The 16,157-nt window shown below is 48.0% G+C and overlaps 1 protein-coding gene across 1 annotated transcript in view; it reads left to right on the plus strand.

Annotated features, from left to right (window-relative positions):
* LOC120019139 (serine/threonine-protein kinase MRCK alpha-like) overlaps window positions 1–16,157 on the plus strand; it is a 120,126-nt gene that overhangs the window by 62,061 nt on the left and 41,908 nt on the right. The window contains exons 8-22 of the mRNA XM_038962417.1: window positions 63–201; window positions 417–526; window positions 688–767; window positions 1,892–2,058; window positions 2,137–2,265; window positions 2,761–2,894; window positions 4,330–4,572; window positions 4,923–5,033; window positions 5,669–5,913; window positions 7,119–7,224; window positions 10,226–10,350; window positions 12,957–13,062; window positions 14,508–14,656; window positions 14,851–14,942; window positions 15,167–15,243. Of these exons, the coding sequence (XP_038818345.1) occupies window positions 63–201; window positions 417–526; window positions 688–767; window positions 1,892–2,058; window positions 2,137–2,265; window positions 2,761–2,894; window positions 4,330–4,572; window positions 4,923–5,033; window positions 5,669–5,913; window positions 7,119–7,224; window positions 10,226–10,350; window positions 12,957–13,062; window positions 14,508–14,656; window positions 14,851–14,942; window positions 15,167–15,243 (2,013 nt within the window). The remainder of the gene's footprint in view (window positions 1–62; window positions 202–416; window positions 527–687; window positions 768–1,891; window positions 2,059–2,136; window positions 2,266–2,760; window positions 2,895–4,329; window positions 4,573–4,922; window positions 5,034–5,668; window positions 5,914–7,118; window positions 7,225–10,225; window positions 10,351–12,956; window positions 13,063–14,507; window positions 14,657–14,850; window positions 14,943–15,166; window positions 15,244–16,157) is intronic.

The raw sequence follows: 16,157 nt of genomic DNA on the forward strand, positions 1-16,157 counted from the left end.
GTAGGGTATCTTCATTATTCAGACTCCTTTCCCTCTCCTCTTACCCTCCGCCGGGTGCCCAGGAGCGTTTCCAGTTCCCCCTGCAGATGACAGACGTGTCCGAAGACGCCAAGGACCTCATCCAACGCCTCATCTGCAGCCGGGAGCACCGTCTGGGCCAGAACGGCATCGACGACTTCAAATCTCACCCCTTCTTCTCTGGTAGGGCCTGATGTTTTAAACAGTGTGTGCGTGCTAGGGTTTGTCTGTCAATTATTCTCTGGTGCCATTTCCAGGAGTTGATATAGATAACCTCTTATCTTGTTAATTGGTGTTGAAGTTAGGCTGGACAGTAGACGATGATATGATAATCGTTACAATAACAAACCATGATCACAGTTTGCCAGTCATATCATGTTTAATGTCATTCCTTTCAGGCATTGACTGGGACAACATCCGTACGTGCGAGGCCCCCTACATCCCAGAGGTCAGCAGCCCCACAGACACCTCTAACTTTGACGTGGACGACGACTGTCTCAAGAACTCAGTAAGTCTCTCTTTCTCTATGGGACTACATCAAGACTTAGACTCTCTTACACTCATCTTTCAGTCTCTCTCTGTTTCCATCTTTTATCTGTCCATCTCTTTCATCTGTCTGTAATGTTGTCAAGGTTGACGTGTTCTGAAATAAGTTTTGTGTTATTTCAGGAGACGATGCCCCCTCCCTCACACACTGCCTTCTCTGGACACCACCTGCCCTTCGTAGGTTTCACCTACACCAGTAAATGGTGAGTGGTCGCTAAGCGACAACCCCTGTTTAGTTTCCAAACGAACTTCCACATCTTCGTCAATACATACAGCATACAGAAAAATACATCTTAGACTGGTCCCAGATCTGTTTTTACTGTCTTGCCAACTCCTATGGTCATTGTCATGTTTGGCATAACAATGAGGATAGGCTATACAGCACAATCAGATCTGGGACCAGTCTACTTCACTCCTACTTCTCTATTGTCTGATCTAACCTCAGCCACACTTCCACTAGCACTCAGTTTCCACTGTTGAGAAAGCATTGAATGGTCTGATTGTTTATCTTAGCCTGAAGGCTAATGGTGGTTGCACTCTCTCTCTCTCTCTCTCTCTCTCTCTCTCTCTCTCTCTCTCTCTCTCTCTTTCTCTTTCTCTCTGTCTCTGTCTCTGTCTCTGTCTCTGTCTCTGTCTCTGTCTCTGTCTCTGTCTCTGTCTCTGTCTCTCTCTCTCTCTCTCTCTCTCTCTCTCTAAGTTCAATTTCAATATAAGGGGCTTTTTTTGGCATGGGAAACATGTTTATTTGTATTTATTTATTTCACCTTTATTTAAGCAGGTAGGCCAGTTGAGAACAAGTTCTCATTTACAACTGCGACCAGGCCAAGATAAACATTGCCAAAGCAAGTGAAATAGATAATAAACAAAAGTTGCCTGGTTGCCCTTTTCTTGTGGCAACAGGCCACAAATCTTGCTGCCAATAGATATGGGAGTTTTTCAAAATTGGATTTGTTTTCGAATTCTTTGGGGGTCTGTCTATTCTGAGGTAAATATGTGTCTCTAATATGGTATGCATCTCTTTCTCTTCCCTATCTCTCCCTTCCCTTCCCTATCTCTCCCTCCTCTTCCATATCTCTCCCTCCTCTTCCATATCTCTCCCTCCTCTTCCCCATCTCTCTCTCCCTCCTCTTCCCCATATCTCTCCCTCATCTTTCCCCATCTCTCCCTCCTCTTTCCCCATCTCTCCCTCTTTCCCCATCTCTCCCTCCTCTTTCCCCATCTCTCCCTCCTCTTTCCCCATCTCTTCCTCCTCTTTCCCCATCTCTTCCTCCTCTTTCCCCATCTCTCCCTCCTCTTTCCCCATCTCTCCCTCCTCTTTCCCCTCTAGTACCCTGTCTGACCGGGGCTGTCTGAGGGAGGCAGGCGGTAGCAGTCAGACACAGATGGATGTATGTCTCCAGCGCAGTCTGGAGGAGAGTCTGGCCACCGAGGCCTACGAGAGGAGGATACGACGCCTAGAGCAGGAGAAGACTGAGCTCAGCCGCAAGCTACAAGGTACACACACTCACACCTCTCCTTTCCTCTCCTCCTCCCCCTCTCCTTCTCATCCTCTCCCTGTGTGTTGTGTTCCAGAGTCCACCCAGACAGTCCAGGCCCTGCAGCATGTATCAGGAGAAGGACCTGCACCCGTCCCCTCTAACAAGGAGGTGGAGATCAGGAGTCTGAAGACTGAGATTGACATCCTCAAGAAAAAGATAGCAGGTAAACATTCAACATTTTACTGTAAAGTTTTACTGCTGGGTAGTAGAACACAAACGTTCTACTGTAAAGGTTTACTGCTGGGTAGTAGAACACAAACATTTTACTGTAAAGGTTTACTGCTGGGTAGCAGAACACAAACGTTCTACTGTAAAGGTTTACTGCTGGGTAGCAGAACACAAACACATTCCAGCCAGGTCAGCATTTACCATACATGGATAGCCAAGTGTATGATAGAGTAGAGATGAAATACATTGAGAGATGAACAGAGATGCTATTCATAATCCACACAGTAATCTGTACCAGGGTTATGGGTTGGATTCCCACGGGGGACCAGTACAAAAGCATGAAAATGTATGTTCTTATCCAGAGTACATTTAGCGTCTGCTAAATGACTACAATTTGAAATGTACACTAATGGACCATACATCATAGTGAAATGTAATTTATGTTGGCCAAAGTGGTTTAACAACACTGACCCTCTGTAACGTGTCTTAGACTCAGGTCAACAGGAACATGAGTTGGAAGAAGCTTCGTCAGTCCGTAGAGAAATGGAGGATTCATCTAAACACATCAGGAACCTGGAGAAACAGATGAAGAGTCTCAACCTGGAGAAGGACGACCTGCACAAGGTGTGTTTCCCTGTATATAGCACCACCTGGGTGTGTTTCCCTGTATATATAGCACCACCTGGGTGTGTGTTCCTGTGTATATAGCACCACCTGGGTGTGTTTCCCTGTGTATATAGCACCACCTGGGTGTGTTTCCCTGTGTATATAGCACCACCTGGGTGTGTTTCCCTGTGTATATAGCACCACCTGGGTGTGTGTTTCCCTGTGTATATAGCACCACCTGGGTGTGTGTTTCCCTGTGTATATAGCACCACCTGGGTGTGTGTTTCCCTGTGTATATAGCACCACCTGGGTGTGTGTTTCCCTGTGTATATAGCACCACCTGGGTGTGTGTTTCCCTGTGTATATAGCACCACCTGGGTGTGTGTTTCCCTGTGTATATAGCACCACCTGGGTGTGTGTTTCCCTGTGTATATAGCACCACCCGGGTGTGTGTTTCCCTGTGTATATAGCACCACCCGGGTGTGTGTTTCCCTGTGTATATAGCACCACCTGGGTGTGTGTTTCCCTGTGTATATAGCACCACCTGGGTGTGTGTTTCCCTGTGTATATAGCACCACCTGGGTGTGTGTTTCCCTGTGTATATAGCACCACCTGGGTGTGTGTTTCCCTGTGTATATAGCACCACCTGGGTGTGTGTTTCCCTGTGTATATAGCACCACCTGGGTGTGTGTTTCCCTGTGTATATAGCACCACCTGGGTGTGTGTTTCCCTGTGTATATAGCACCACCTGGGTGTGTGTTTCCCTGTGTATATAGCACCACCTGGGTGTGTGTTTCCCTGTGTATATAGCACCACCTGGGTGTGTGTTTCCCTGTGTATATAGCACCACCTGGGTGTGTGTTTCCCTGTGTATATAGCACCACCTGGGTGTGTGTTTCCCTGTGTATATAGCACCACCTGGGTGTGTGTTTCCCTGTGTATATAGCACCACCTGGGTGTGTGTTTCCCTGTGTATATAGCACCACCTGGGTGTGTGTTTCCCTGTGTATATAGCACCACCTGGGTGTGTGTTTCCCTGTGTATATAGCACCACCTGGGTGTGTGTTTCCCTGTGTATATAGCACCACCTGGGTGTGTGTTTCCCTGTGTATATAGCACCACCTGGGTGTGTGTTTCCCTGTGTATATAGCACCACCTGGGTGTGTGTTTCCCTGTGTATATAGCAGCAACGGGGGGTGACTTCAGTGTGTTAACTCATAGTCACTCCCAATATTATCCCATTTTCACACTATCGAGCTGATCTGTACTGGCTTGGATATATTTTATTTTCACATGGTCCTTCACATCATGGCTCCAGCAAATGTGTTATATGCATATTATGCGTCAAGGTGGACAACCCTGGCGTTTCAAGTGCCATTCTCTACTAGCTGAGCGCCATTGGAACGACGGTCACCCAGTCTGACCAATCAATCTGTACACGTCTTCCCTTCAGGACTTCATGGAGGCCAGTGGCAAGATGAAGAGTCAGTCTAAGGAGTTGAAAGAGGCCCACAGCCAGAGGAAGCTGGCCATGCAGGAGTTCTCCGAGCTCAACGAGCGTCTGACTGACCTCCGATCAGCCAAGCAGCGCCTGGGCCGTCAGCTCCGGGACAAGGAGGAGGAGATGGAGGGTTGGTCCCAGAAGGTGGAGGCTCTACGGCTGGAGGTGCGCAAGGCCGAGCGGGCCAAGAAGGAGGTAGAGTAGTCACGTGGTTCCTGTGGTTCTTAGAGGTATTTGTGTGTGTGTGTGTGTGGGTCTCTACTTTGTGTGTGTGTGTGTGGGTCTCTACTTTGTGTGTGTGTGTGTGTGGGTCTCTACTTTGTGTGTGTGTGTGTCTGGGTCTCTACTTTGTGTGTGTGTCTGGGTCTCTACTTTGTGTCTCTCTCGTGTGTGTGTGTGTGTGTGTGTGTGTGTGTGTGTGTGTGTGTGTGTGTGTGTGTGTGTGTGTGTGTGTGTGTGTGTGTGTGTGTGTGTGTGTGTGTGTGTGTGTGTGTGTGTGTGTGTGTGTGTGTGCGTGTGTGCATTAACCCCTTGCTGTCTCTCAGATGGAGTCCCAGTCTGAGGAGCAGACAGCTGATGCTCAGAAGGAGAGGAAACTGAGAGAACGCTCCGAGCAGTACAGCAGACTGTTAGAGGAGGAGCTGGACGGACTCAAGGTAACACACACTTACACACACACTTACACACACATTTTTTATATTTCCTTCTCTCACACACACGCACACTTTTTTAAATATTTCCTTCATACACACACACACACACACACACACACACACACACACACACACACACACACACACACACACACACACACACACACACACACACTACGTCTCCGATTTTAGAGACTTGTAGTCAGAGATGCTTATTTAAGCCATGTGAAATGGCTAGCTAGTTAGCATTGTGCTAGTACCGTTGGATCGGTGACGTCACTCGCTCTGCGGCCCAGGTGTTTTGTGGCCTGACTGATAACGCTACTTCATGGCTGACACTGGTAGATGTGTTCAGAGGGTCCCCGGTTCGAACCCAGTCCGGGACAGCGGCGGAAGCAATGCTCTTACACACACACAAGACACGCACACCTGGGGTGTATTCTCTAGGAACCAACGTGAAGCAAACGGGCCGAAATGGGGAGGGACTATCCTGAATTTGTCCAATAAGAAACGTACACTTTCGTTACAAAACGCTTTCCATTGCAAAATATTTTTATTGCGGCGTTCACTAACTAATACACTCCTGTAATTTCTCTGTTTTTGTGTATGTGGCCAACTCCTCTCTTCCTCTGAACCAGAAGCAGATGGGGCCGTCAGCCTCGGTGGTGGGCTCGGACCAGAGCCAGGAGGTGGGGAAGCTGCGGGCCGACCTGGAGAAGAAGACTGGGTTCTACGAGGAGGAGTTGAGCAGGAGGGAAGCGCAGCACGCCAACGAACTCAAGGTCCTCCGCAAGGAGCTCCGCGACGCTGAGGGACAGCAGCTCACCTTGCAGAAGGAGATCCTGGTCCTCAAAGACAAACTGGAGAAGACGCGCAGGGAGAGGTGTGTCTACATGTTTATGTCTTTGTGTGTGTAATGGGTTATGTGCGGTAGGGCCTTCCTAGGTTTGGATGTCCACAACACTAGAAAGCATTCATAAAGACATATAGGACAGTTGATCCAGAGACTTAGACATGGCATTCAGGCGTGCTTCTGGTCTTTGTAGTAGCTATATAGAGCCTGTCCTCTTCCTCCTCTTCCCAGCGAGGGTTATACAAGGTCAACATGGTTACCGTTACTTCACAATGGCCTCTACTGTGCTGTACTCGCTGTGTGTTTTGATCTTAGATAACTGCTGATACTACGATAGCTGATTTTTTTCCCCACAGCAAACAAGGAAAACCCAAACTAAACTCTTTCCTCCTCTAAGAACCTTCTTGATGTCAGACATTGTCCGCTATAGCTTGGGAAATAAACAATGTGACAAAATAAGACCGTTTAGTTTCCCTAAAGACATTTTCTGTTTCATGTTCCTTGCCAAGATTCTTCTGAGTATCACGGTACTGGTGACAACCCTACCTTCTATTTTAACCTTTCTCCTGAGAAGACCCTTATTCATCTCCTCGAGTTCCTTAGCTCTAACTGCCGTGTTTGGTCTGTTTACTTGAATATTGTCATTCAAATAGATTTTTAGTCCAGGAATAGAAACCGGTCTATAGAGTTGACATATTCAGTAGGACAGTTACTCTCTCTTCCTGTAATATTATAAAGATACCTAACTGTCCTCTTCCTCTTCTTCCCAGCGAGGGTTATACGAGGTAAACATGGTTATAGTTATTTCACCCTGGCCTCTACCTTGTTGTACTCAGTGAGGTTTAACTTGAGTTACCTTCTCTCCCCTGACCTAGCTCCCGAGAAGACCCTCGTTCCTGTGTTAGTCCCTTCGATCTAACTGGTGTTATCCCCCTCTGCCTCTGTCCAGGTCGAAGAAGCAACATTGCTCTAACGATCTCTCATACAGTCTGGAAGCTATCAGGATGTGCTTTTCTACCCTCTAGCTTAGCATCCCTGGCTAGCCTCGTTCATACAGACATTTGGATACTCTCTCTGAATAGCAGGTTCAGTGTGTTATTGGTGTGTGTGTGTGTGTGTGTGTGTGTGTGTGTGTGTGTGTGTGTGTGTGTGTGTGTGTGTGTGTGTGTGTGTGTGTGTGTGTGTGTGTGTGTGTGTGTGTGTGATGCTGGATCATATCTGTGTGTGTGAGACAGCCAAAGCGAGCGGGAGGAGTTTGAGATGGAGTACAAGCAGAAGTATGAGCGGGAGAGAGTCATTCTGACCGAGGAGAACAGGAAACTCTCCAATGAACTGGACAAGGTGAGATGTTATACGCGCACACACACACCCTGACCTGAGGTAACCCCCTCTCTCTCACACACACACACACACACACACACACACATACACACACACACACACACACACACATACACACACACACACACACACACACACACACACACACACACACACACACACACACACACACACACACACACACACACACACACACACACACACCCTGACCTGAGGTAACTGCCGCCACCAACCTTCTCTCCTGGTAAAGCCAATATAATCACTGTTCAATATCCACCTTCAAAACAGACCACGGTATCCTAAACAGGCAAATGCAACGTCCCGTTGGATCCCAAACTATTGACTTTGGAAGCGGGAAATATGGGAATGAGAAATGGAATTTCCCAAGCAAAATATTTTTGTAGGAGTTGTGATATATTGGACTAAAAGTGCTGTTTGTTTTTGTGGTATTTCCTATTAAATATGAAGAAAAGACTGAGTGCCTTGAAGTTGATAGCATCCATGGAAAACAGGGAGCATTCCCTTTCCTGAACACAACCTGCCAGGGAGGGGTAGTGAGAAGAACATTCCCCAAGCCTTCCTGAACACAACCTGCCAGGGAGGGGTAGTGAGAAGAACATTCCCCAAGCCTTCCTGAACACAACCTGCCAGGGAGGGGTAGTGAGAAGAACATTCCCCAAGCCTTCCTGAACACAACCTGCCAGGGAGGGGTAGTGAGAAGAACATTCCCCAAGCCTTCCTGAACACAACCTGCCAGGGAGGGGTAGTGAGAAGAACATTCCCCAAGCCTTCCTGAACACAACCTGCCAGGGAGGGGTAGTGAGAAGAACATTCCCCAAGCCTTCCTGAACACAACCTGCCAGGGAGGGGTAGTGAGAAGAACATTCCCCAAGCCTTCCTGAACACAACCTGCCAGGGAGGGGTAGTGAGAAGAACATTCCCCAAGCCTTCCTGAACACAACCTGCCAGGGAGGGGTAGTGAGAGAACATTCCCCAAGCCTTCCTGAACACAACCTGCCAGGGAGGGGTAGTGAGAGAACATTCCCCAAGCCTTCCTGAACACAACCTGCCAGGGAGGGGTAGTGAGAAGAACATTCCCCAAGCCTTCCTGAACACAACCTGCCAGGGAGGGGTAGTGAGAAGAACATTCCCCAAGCCTTCCTGAACACAACCTGCCAGGGAGGGGTAGTGAGAGAACATTCCCCAAGCCTTCCTGAACACAACCTGCCAGGGAGGGGTAGTGAGAAGAACATTCCCCAAGCCTTCCTGAACACAACCTGCCAGGGAGGGGTAGTGAGAAGAACATTCCCCAAGCCTTCCTGAACACAACCTGCCAGGGAGGGGTAGTGAGAAGAACATCTGGTATGCAGACAAATTGGCACCCTATTTACTTCTTCTCAACAGGGCCCATAAGGGTCTGTTCAAAAGTAGTGCACTATATAGGGAATGGGGTGCCATTTGGGACACTGACCCATTTGATTCTGTTGTTTCACATACAGTACCTTCAGTATGAAAGCCAGAATACAAGGATCAGATGATTTACGGTTGTATAACCTTCTAAAGGTAGCTGTTTCCATTTGGAGAGAGATCCTATAAATGTGAGGTTAAAAAATGGAATCTTACCTTGCAAATATTATGTTTAGCCTGTTTAAATTATCCTTCAAACTGTTTTACAACCAACAACCATCTTGCCACTTATCTGATAGTAGCAATATGAACCGGAATGAATTTCTTACTGTCAAACCATTACAGGAAAACACACTCCCTCTGCAACTGTCAAGGAGCTTTCCTCTCCCCCTCCCCTCCTCCCTCTCTCGCTCCCTCTGCCCTCCCCTCCTCCCTCTCTCGCTCCCTCTGCCCTCCCCTCCTCCCCCACTCTTGCTCCCTCTGCCCTCCCCTCCTCCCCCACTCTTCCTCTTCCCTACCTTTCCTTACCCTGTCATCAATCAATCAATCAATCAAATGTATTTTATAAAGCCCTTTCAGCAGTTGTCACAAAGTGCTTCACAGATACCCAGCCTCAAACCCCAAAGACCAAGCAATGCAGAGGCAGAAGCACAGTGGGTAGGAAAAACTCCCTAGAAAGGCAGGAATGTAGGAAGAATCCTAGAGGAACCAGGCTCTGAGGGGTGGCCAGTCCTCTTCTGACTGTGCTGGGTGGAGATTATAATAGTACATGGCCATTTAGGCCAGATCGTTCTTCAATATGTTCAAATATTCATAGATGACCAGCAGGGTCAAATAATAACCACAGTGGTTATAGAGGGAGCAGCAGGTCAGCACCTCAGGTATAAATGTCAGTTGGCTTTTCATAGCCGAGCATTCAGAGGTTGAGACAGCATTTCCGGGAGAGACATAATTAGTAGTTCCGGGACCAAGTAGCATGTCCGGTGAAACAAGTCAGGGTTCCATAACTACAGCAGAACTAGATTAGCAGCACTACTGGTTTGACTGGGGACAGGGACAGCCAGGTGTCGTCAGGCCGGATAGTCTTGAGGCATGATCCTAGGGCTCAGGTCCTCCGGGAGGAGAGACATAGAGAGGGAGGGAGGGGGAGGAGAACTTGATGGATCACTCAGGACACCAGATAGGACAGACTGACCTTAGCCCCTAGGCACATAGACTATTGCAGCATAAATATTGGGGACTGAGACTGGGGGGGGGGGTCGGGGTACATTGGCACCATCCAAAGTTACCCCCTGGGCCAAACTACACTCAATCCTAAGACTTTCTGATGAGACTGAGTCTGTCTCACATGGATCGGCAGACCATTCTATAATAGAGGAGCTCTATAAGATGCCCTTGAAACATCGCTGCAAATTACCACACTCTGTATAATATCTATGGCTCTGATTGACTCTGTCCTCTCCCTCCTCTCCTCTGTCCTCTCCTCTGTCCTCTCCCTCCTCTCCTCTGTCCTCTCCTCTGTCCTCTCCTTCCTCTCCTCTGTCCTCTCCCTCCTCTCCTCTGTCCTCTCCTCTGTCCTCTCCTCTCCCTCTAGCTGACGCCTATGTTTGAGAAGCTGAGCAGTAGCAACAGACAGCTGGAGGAGGAGATGAGGGAGCTGGCTGACAAGAAGGAGAGTGCTGCTCACTGGGAGGCCCAGATCACTGAGATTATCCAGTGGTGAGTGACAGAGACATGTATACAGGACATACATTCACTCTCAAACACACGTGCGCGCAGGCTTGCTTACACACACGTACTATACTTACATACATACATACATACATACATACATACATACATACATACATGCACGCACGCACGCACGCACGTACGCACGCACGCACGCACGCACGCACGCACGCACATTTTGAATACTTTATTTGGATCCACAATCCAGCAAAGAGGTGCAAAGGTCCCCAAATATTTCAAAGGTCATACAGATGATTTATTGGTCTTTACAATCTCTTCTCCATTCAGAGAAGCTGTCTACAACAGCTGATAGAGAGTGACAGAAAGAAAGAAAGAGAGAGAGGAGACCAAGAGCAATACCTAGCTACTGCTGCTTGGCTCTCTTGCCTGACAGGCAATTTGCACATATCACACATACATGCACACTGTACCAGTGAACTGAAGCAGCGATGAATGGTGCCCCCTGCCTGCCACTCCAGGCCACTGCAGTAGGAGAAACAGGACGAGTGTGTCTCAGAGCTCCTTTATGGACCAATAGGAGGAGACCTAGTCAGTACAACTGAATGCATTCAACTGAAATGTGTCTTCCGCATTTAACTCAACCCCTCTGAATCTGTTCAGGGGCAGAACAACAGATTTTTACCTTGTCAGCTCAGGGATTCGATCCAGCAACCTTTCGGTGACTGGGCCAATGCTCCTACCCGCCAGCCCAATAGGAGGTGCTTATATTTGACCTGTTTCACTGCAAGTACAAGTGGGTAAACTGTACAAGTGAGAGGTGTGAAATGGAAATGTACACACTCCCCCTGAGACTCCCTCTGAGAGTGGGGTCATGGACAGGGATCTGAGACTCTCTCTGAGAGTGGGGTCATGGACAGGGATCTGAGACTCCCTCTGAGAGTGGGGTCATGGACAGGGATCTGAGACTCCCTCTGAGAGTGGGGTCATGGACAGGGATCTGAGACTTCCTCTGAGAGTGGGGTCATGGACAGGAATCTGAGACTTCCTCTGAGAGTGGGGTCATGGACAGGGATCTGAGACTCCCTCTGAGAGTGGGGTCATGGACAGGGATCTGAGACTCCCTCTGAGAGTGGGGTCATGGACAGGGATCTGAGACTCCCTCTGAGAGTGGGGTCATGGACAGGGATCTGAGACTTCCTCTGAGAGTGGGGTCATGGACAGGGATCTGAGACTCCCTCTGAGAGTGGGGTCATGGACAGGGATCTGAGACTCCCTCTGAGAGTGGGGTCATGGACAGGGATCTGAGACTTCCTCTGAGAGTGGGGTCATGGACAGGGATCTGAGACTCCCTCTGAGAGTGGGGCCATGGACAGGGATCTGAGACTCCCTCTGAGAGTGGGGTCATGGACAGGGATCTGAGACTCCCTCTGAGAGTGGGGTCATGGACAGGGATCTGAGACTTCCTCTGAGAGTGGGGTCATGGACAGGGATCTGAGACTCCCTCTGAGAGTGGGGTCATGGACAGGGATCTGAGACTCCCTCTGAGAGTGGGGTCATGGACAGGGATCTGAGACTCCCTCTGAGAGTGGGGTCATGGACAGGGATCTGAGACTTCCTCTGAGAGTGGGGTCATGGACAGGGATCTGAGACTCCCTCTGAGAGTGGGGTCATGGACAGGGATCTGAGACTCCCTCTGAGAGTGGGGTCATGGACAGGGATCTGAGACTTCCTCTGAGAGTGGGGTCATGGACAGGGATCTGAGACTCCCTCTGAGAGTGGGGCCATGGACAGGGATCTGAGACTCCCTCTGAGAGTGGGGCCATGGACAGGGATCTGAGACTCCCTCTGAGAGTGGGGTCATGGACAGGGATCTGAGACTCCCTCTGAGAGTGGGGTCATGGACAGGGATCTGAGACTTCCTCTGAGAGTGGGGTCATGGACAGGGATCTGAGACTTCCTCTGAGAGTGGGGTCATGGACAGGGATCTGAGACTCCCTCTGAGAGTGGGGTCATAGACAGGGACTCAACCCTTCTGAATCTGCCCAGGGTCAGAACAACAGATTTTTCTCCTTGTTGGCTCGGGGATTCGAACTTGCAAGAATTCGGTTACTGGCCCAACTTTCTAACCGCAAGGCTACCTGCCGGACCACAGGGACCTCTAGTGGGGGAAATGTGTATGTACAGACCAGGGAGGTTGTGACTGGGACTGGAGGAAGCCTATTCACAACCCGGCATGTATTTACACATAGAAGCTGTACCAAATGGCACCATATTGCCTATTCAGGTCACTACTTTTGATCAGAGCCCAAACCCATAGAATCTCTCTGTATTTATTGACTGTGTGACAGGGTCAACCTGAGTTCATGTATAAGGTCTGGTACATGGAGTGATAAGTGTGATGCCTAGGACTAACTAGGGTGTGTGTGCGCCAAACAGGATTGTGAGTGTTTGTATAATGATGTGAGTGTATGTTATGGTTTGTTTGTGCATAATGTGGATTGTGTGTGTGTGTGTGTGTGTGTGTGTGTGTGTGTGTGTGTGTGTGTGTGTGTGTGTGTGTGTGTGTGTGTGTGTGTGTGTGTGTGTGTGTGTGTGTGTGTGTGTGTGTGTGTGTGTGTGTGTGTGTGTTCCAGGGTGAGCGATGAGAAGGATACACGAGGCTATCTCCAGGCTCTGGCCAGTAAGATGACTGAAGAACTGGAGGGCCTGAGGAACACCAGCCTGGGAGCCAGGGCTACGGTGAGACGTATACTTATATATACGTACACAGTGCCTTCGTAAAGTATTCAGACCCCTTGACTTTCTACATTTTGTTAGGTTACAGCCTTATTCTAAAAACATGAATTCTTCAATCTACACACAATACCCCATAATGACAATGCACAAACAGGTTGGCACACCTGTATTTGGGGAGTTTCTCCCATTATTTTCTGTAGATCCTCTCACGCTCTGACAAGTTGGTTGGGGAGCGTTGCTGGACAGCTATTTTCATGTCTCCAAAGATGTTAGATTGGGTTCAAGTCCAGGCTCTGGCTGGGCCACTCAAGGACATTCAGAGACTTGTCACGAAGCCACTCCTGCGTTGTCTTGGCTGTGTGCTTAGGGTCGTTGTCCTGTTGGAAGGTGAATCTTCGCCCCAGTCTGAGGTCCTGAGCGCTCTGGAGCAGGTTTTCATCAAGAATCTCTCTGTACTTTGCTCCGTTCATCTTTGCCTCGACCCTGCCGCTGAAAAACATCCCCGCAGCATGATGCTGCCCCCACCATGCTTCACCGAAGGGATGGTGCCTGGTTTCCTACAGAGGTGACGCTTGGCATTCAGGCCAAAGATTTCAATATTGGTGTCATCATACCAGAGAATCTTGTTTCTCGTGGTCTGAGAGTCTTTAGGTGCATTTTTGGCAAACTCCATGTGCCTTTTACTGAGGAATGGCTTACGTCTGGCCATTCTACCATAAAGGCCTGATTGGTGGAGGGCTGCAAAGATGGTTGTCCTTCTGGAAGGTTCTCCCATCTCCACAGAGTAACTCTAGAGCTCTGTCAGAGTGACCTTTGGGTTCTTGGTCACCTCCCTGACCAAGGCCCTTCTCCTCCGATTGCTCAGTTTGGTTGGGTGGCTCTCTTGGTAGTTCCAAACTTCTTCCATTTAAGAATTTTTGAGGCCACTGTGTTTTTGGGGACCTTCAACCATTATCCAGATCCTGTCTTTGAGCTCTACGGACAATTCCTTTGACCTCATGGCTTGGTTTTTGCTCTGACATGCACTGTCAACTGTGGGGCCTTATATAGACAGGTGTGTGCCTTTCCAAATCATGTCCAATCAATTGAATTTACCACAGGTGGACTCCAATCAAGATCAATGGAAACAGGATGCACCTGAGTTCAATTTCGAGTCTCATTGCAAAGGGTCTGAATGCTTACGTAAATAAGATATTTCAGTTTTTTATTTTTAATACATTTGCAAAAATGTCTATCATTATATGTAGATTGATAAGGATATTTTTTTTGAATATGGCTGTAACGTAACAAAATGTGGAAAAAGTCAAGGGGTCTGAATACTTTACGAACGCACTGTACACACACACACACACACACACACACACACCTCACATCTGCATTGAACTTTCCCTTCTTTCTTTACCTCTGTCTCGCGCTCTCTCTCGCTCTCTCCCTTCCCCCTACAGCAGGACATGCCGTGGAAGGTGCGGAGGTTTGCTAAGCTGGACATGTCGGCCCGTCTGGAGCTGCAGTCTGCCCTGGACGCTGAGATCAGAGCCAAACAGACCATCCAGGACGAACTGAACAAAGTCAAGGCCTCCAACATCTCCACTGAGTGGTGCGTCCACTGCTGCTCTTACTTACTTCTACTTTTAAGCTCTTACTTAGTCTGAGAACTACACTGAGAATACACTGAATCTTTATTTTTGCAAAGGGAACATGGGTCTGAACCACCATTGCTCTGTTACGCTTGCATGATCTGATTTGACCTTGTTGACATTCTCTTGTTCCTCCATCCTCCTCTCTCCTCAGTAAACTGCAGGAGTCGGAGACTAAGAACCAGGACCTGCTGGCTGAGATGGAGAGGCTGAAGAAGGATACAGAGGAGTTCCGCCTGCGTAGAGGTGAGACTGGAACCATCACCTCTGACCTGTGTTACTCCTCTCCACTCCATGTATTCTATTTGAGTGACAACCTTTTAGTTTTTCTATGGAATAACTGGACCAACTAAGAAATGGGAGAGCGGGAGCCGAGAGAGCGCCACAGTTTTCCATTTTCTCTGTGCTAAAGCCACTTCACCGTACAGCATGCTGATGTGATGGTTGTCTGGTGTGGTTGTCTTCTGTAGGTGTGAAACACCAGGACTCCCAGAACTCTTTCCTTGCCTTCCTCAACGCCCCCACCTCAGCCCTGGACCAGTTCGATGTAAGTAACCTAAATAATCTGTTCTGAATTCCATTGTCTCTGAATCATTTAAATATTAGATTCATTCTTTAATCAACCTTATTTGTATACATTTTTTTGTGAGTGGCTGTTCCTTCCTTCACTTAAAAAACATTGATTTTGTTCACAACATTCATTTTCTTTTATTGATTTATTTTAATTTGTATGAATATTTCACATCTTGTTTTAATTTGCTTCTCCATGCTTCCATGTTCTGCTACATCAGGACTCTTTCTCCTCATCCTCATCCTCTTTAATTGAGTTTTGGGAAGACGTAAGGTTCTGTTGGGCAGTGGGCGACGTGTGTGTGTGTGTGGAGCTTTAGACTGTAGATAGACTATAAGCTAACTAGCTGCCTCGTAAAGAGTGGTGATGTCATTTGATCCAGTGTTTGTGTGAGTTCGTGACCCATACCCGTCTGTGTGCGTGTCTGTGAGCATCATTTGAGAAGGTGTGCAAGTGCACACTTCAGGAAAAGGGTGGATAATTGTGACGTAGCCATTGAGTGAGGGTTTGGGCTCCTTGGCTTTTAGCTAAGACTTAAAGTGGAACTGACACCGTGTCATATATGAAACGAACCGATATCATATTATGATATATCAGTCAAAAAGATCAAGTTCCCAGTTTATGCTACAAAACCAACTTTATAAGAGGTTTTAAAAGTAGGTTCTATTTGACTCAACATTCCATGACGTAGAGTTTTTATTTATTTAACTGGAGAGTAAGGCATAGTTGGCCGAATATATGGATACAGTTTAATGCATGATCAATGTACTGTAATTCAGCAATACATTTCTTGGTAGTCCAACAAATATTGCTATCAGGTTCTAAATCTCAGCTTGCCTGGTACATTATTTGCTGCCTCCAGCCATTCGGGATTCAGTTTTAATGACAAA

The sequence above is a fragment of the Salvelinus namaycush genome, chromosome 24 (genome assembly GCF_016432855.1).
Source record: "Salvelinus namaycush isolate Seneca chromosome 24, SaNama_1.0, whole genome shotgun sequence".
Taxonomy (NCBI): domain Eukaryota; kingdom Metazoa; phylum Chordata; class Actinopteri; order Salmoniformes; family Salmonidae; genus Salvelinus; species Salvelinus namaycush.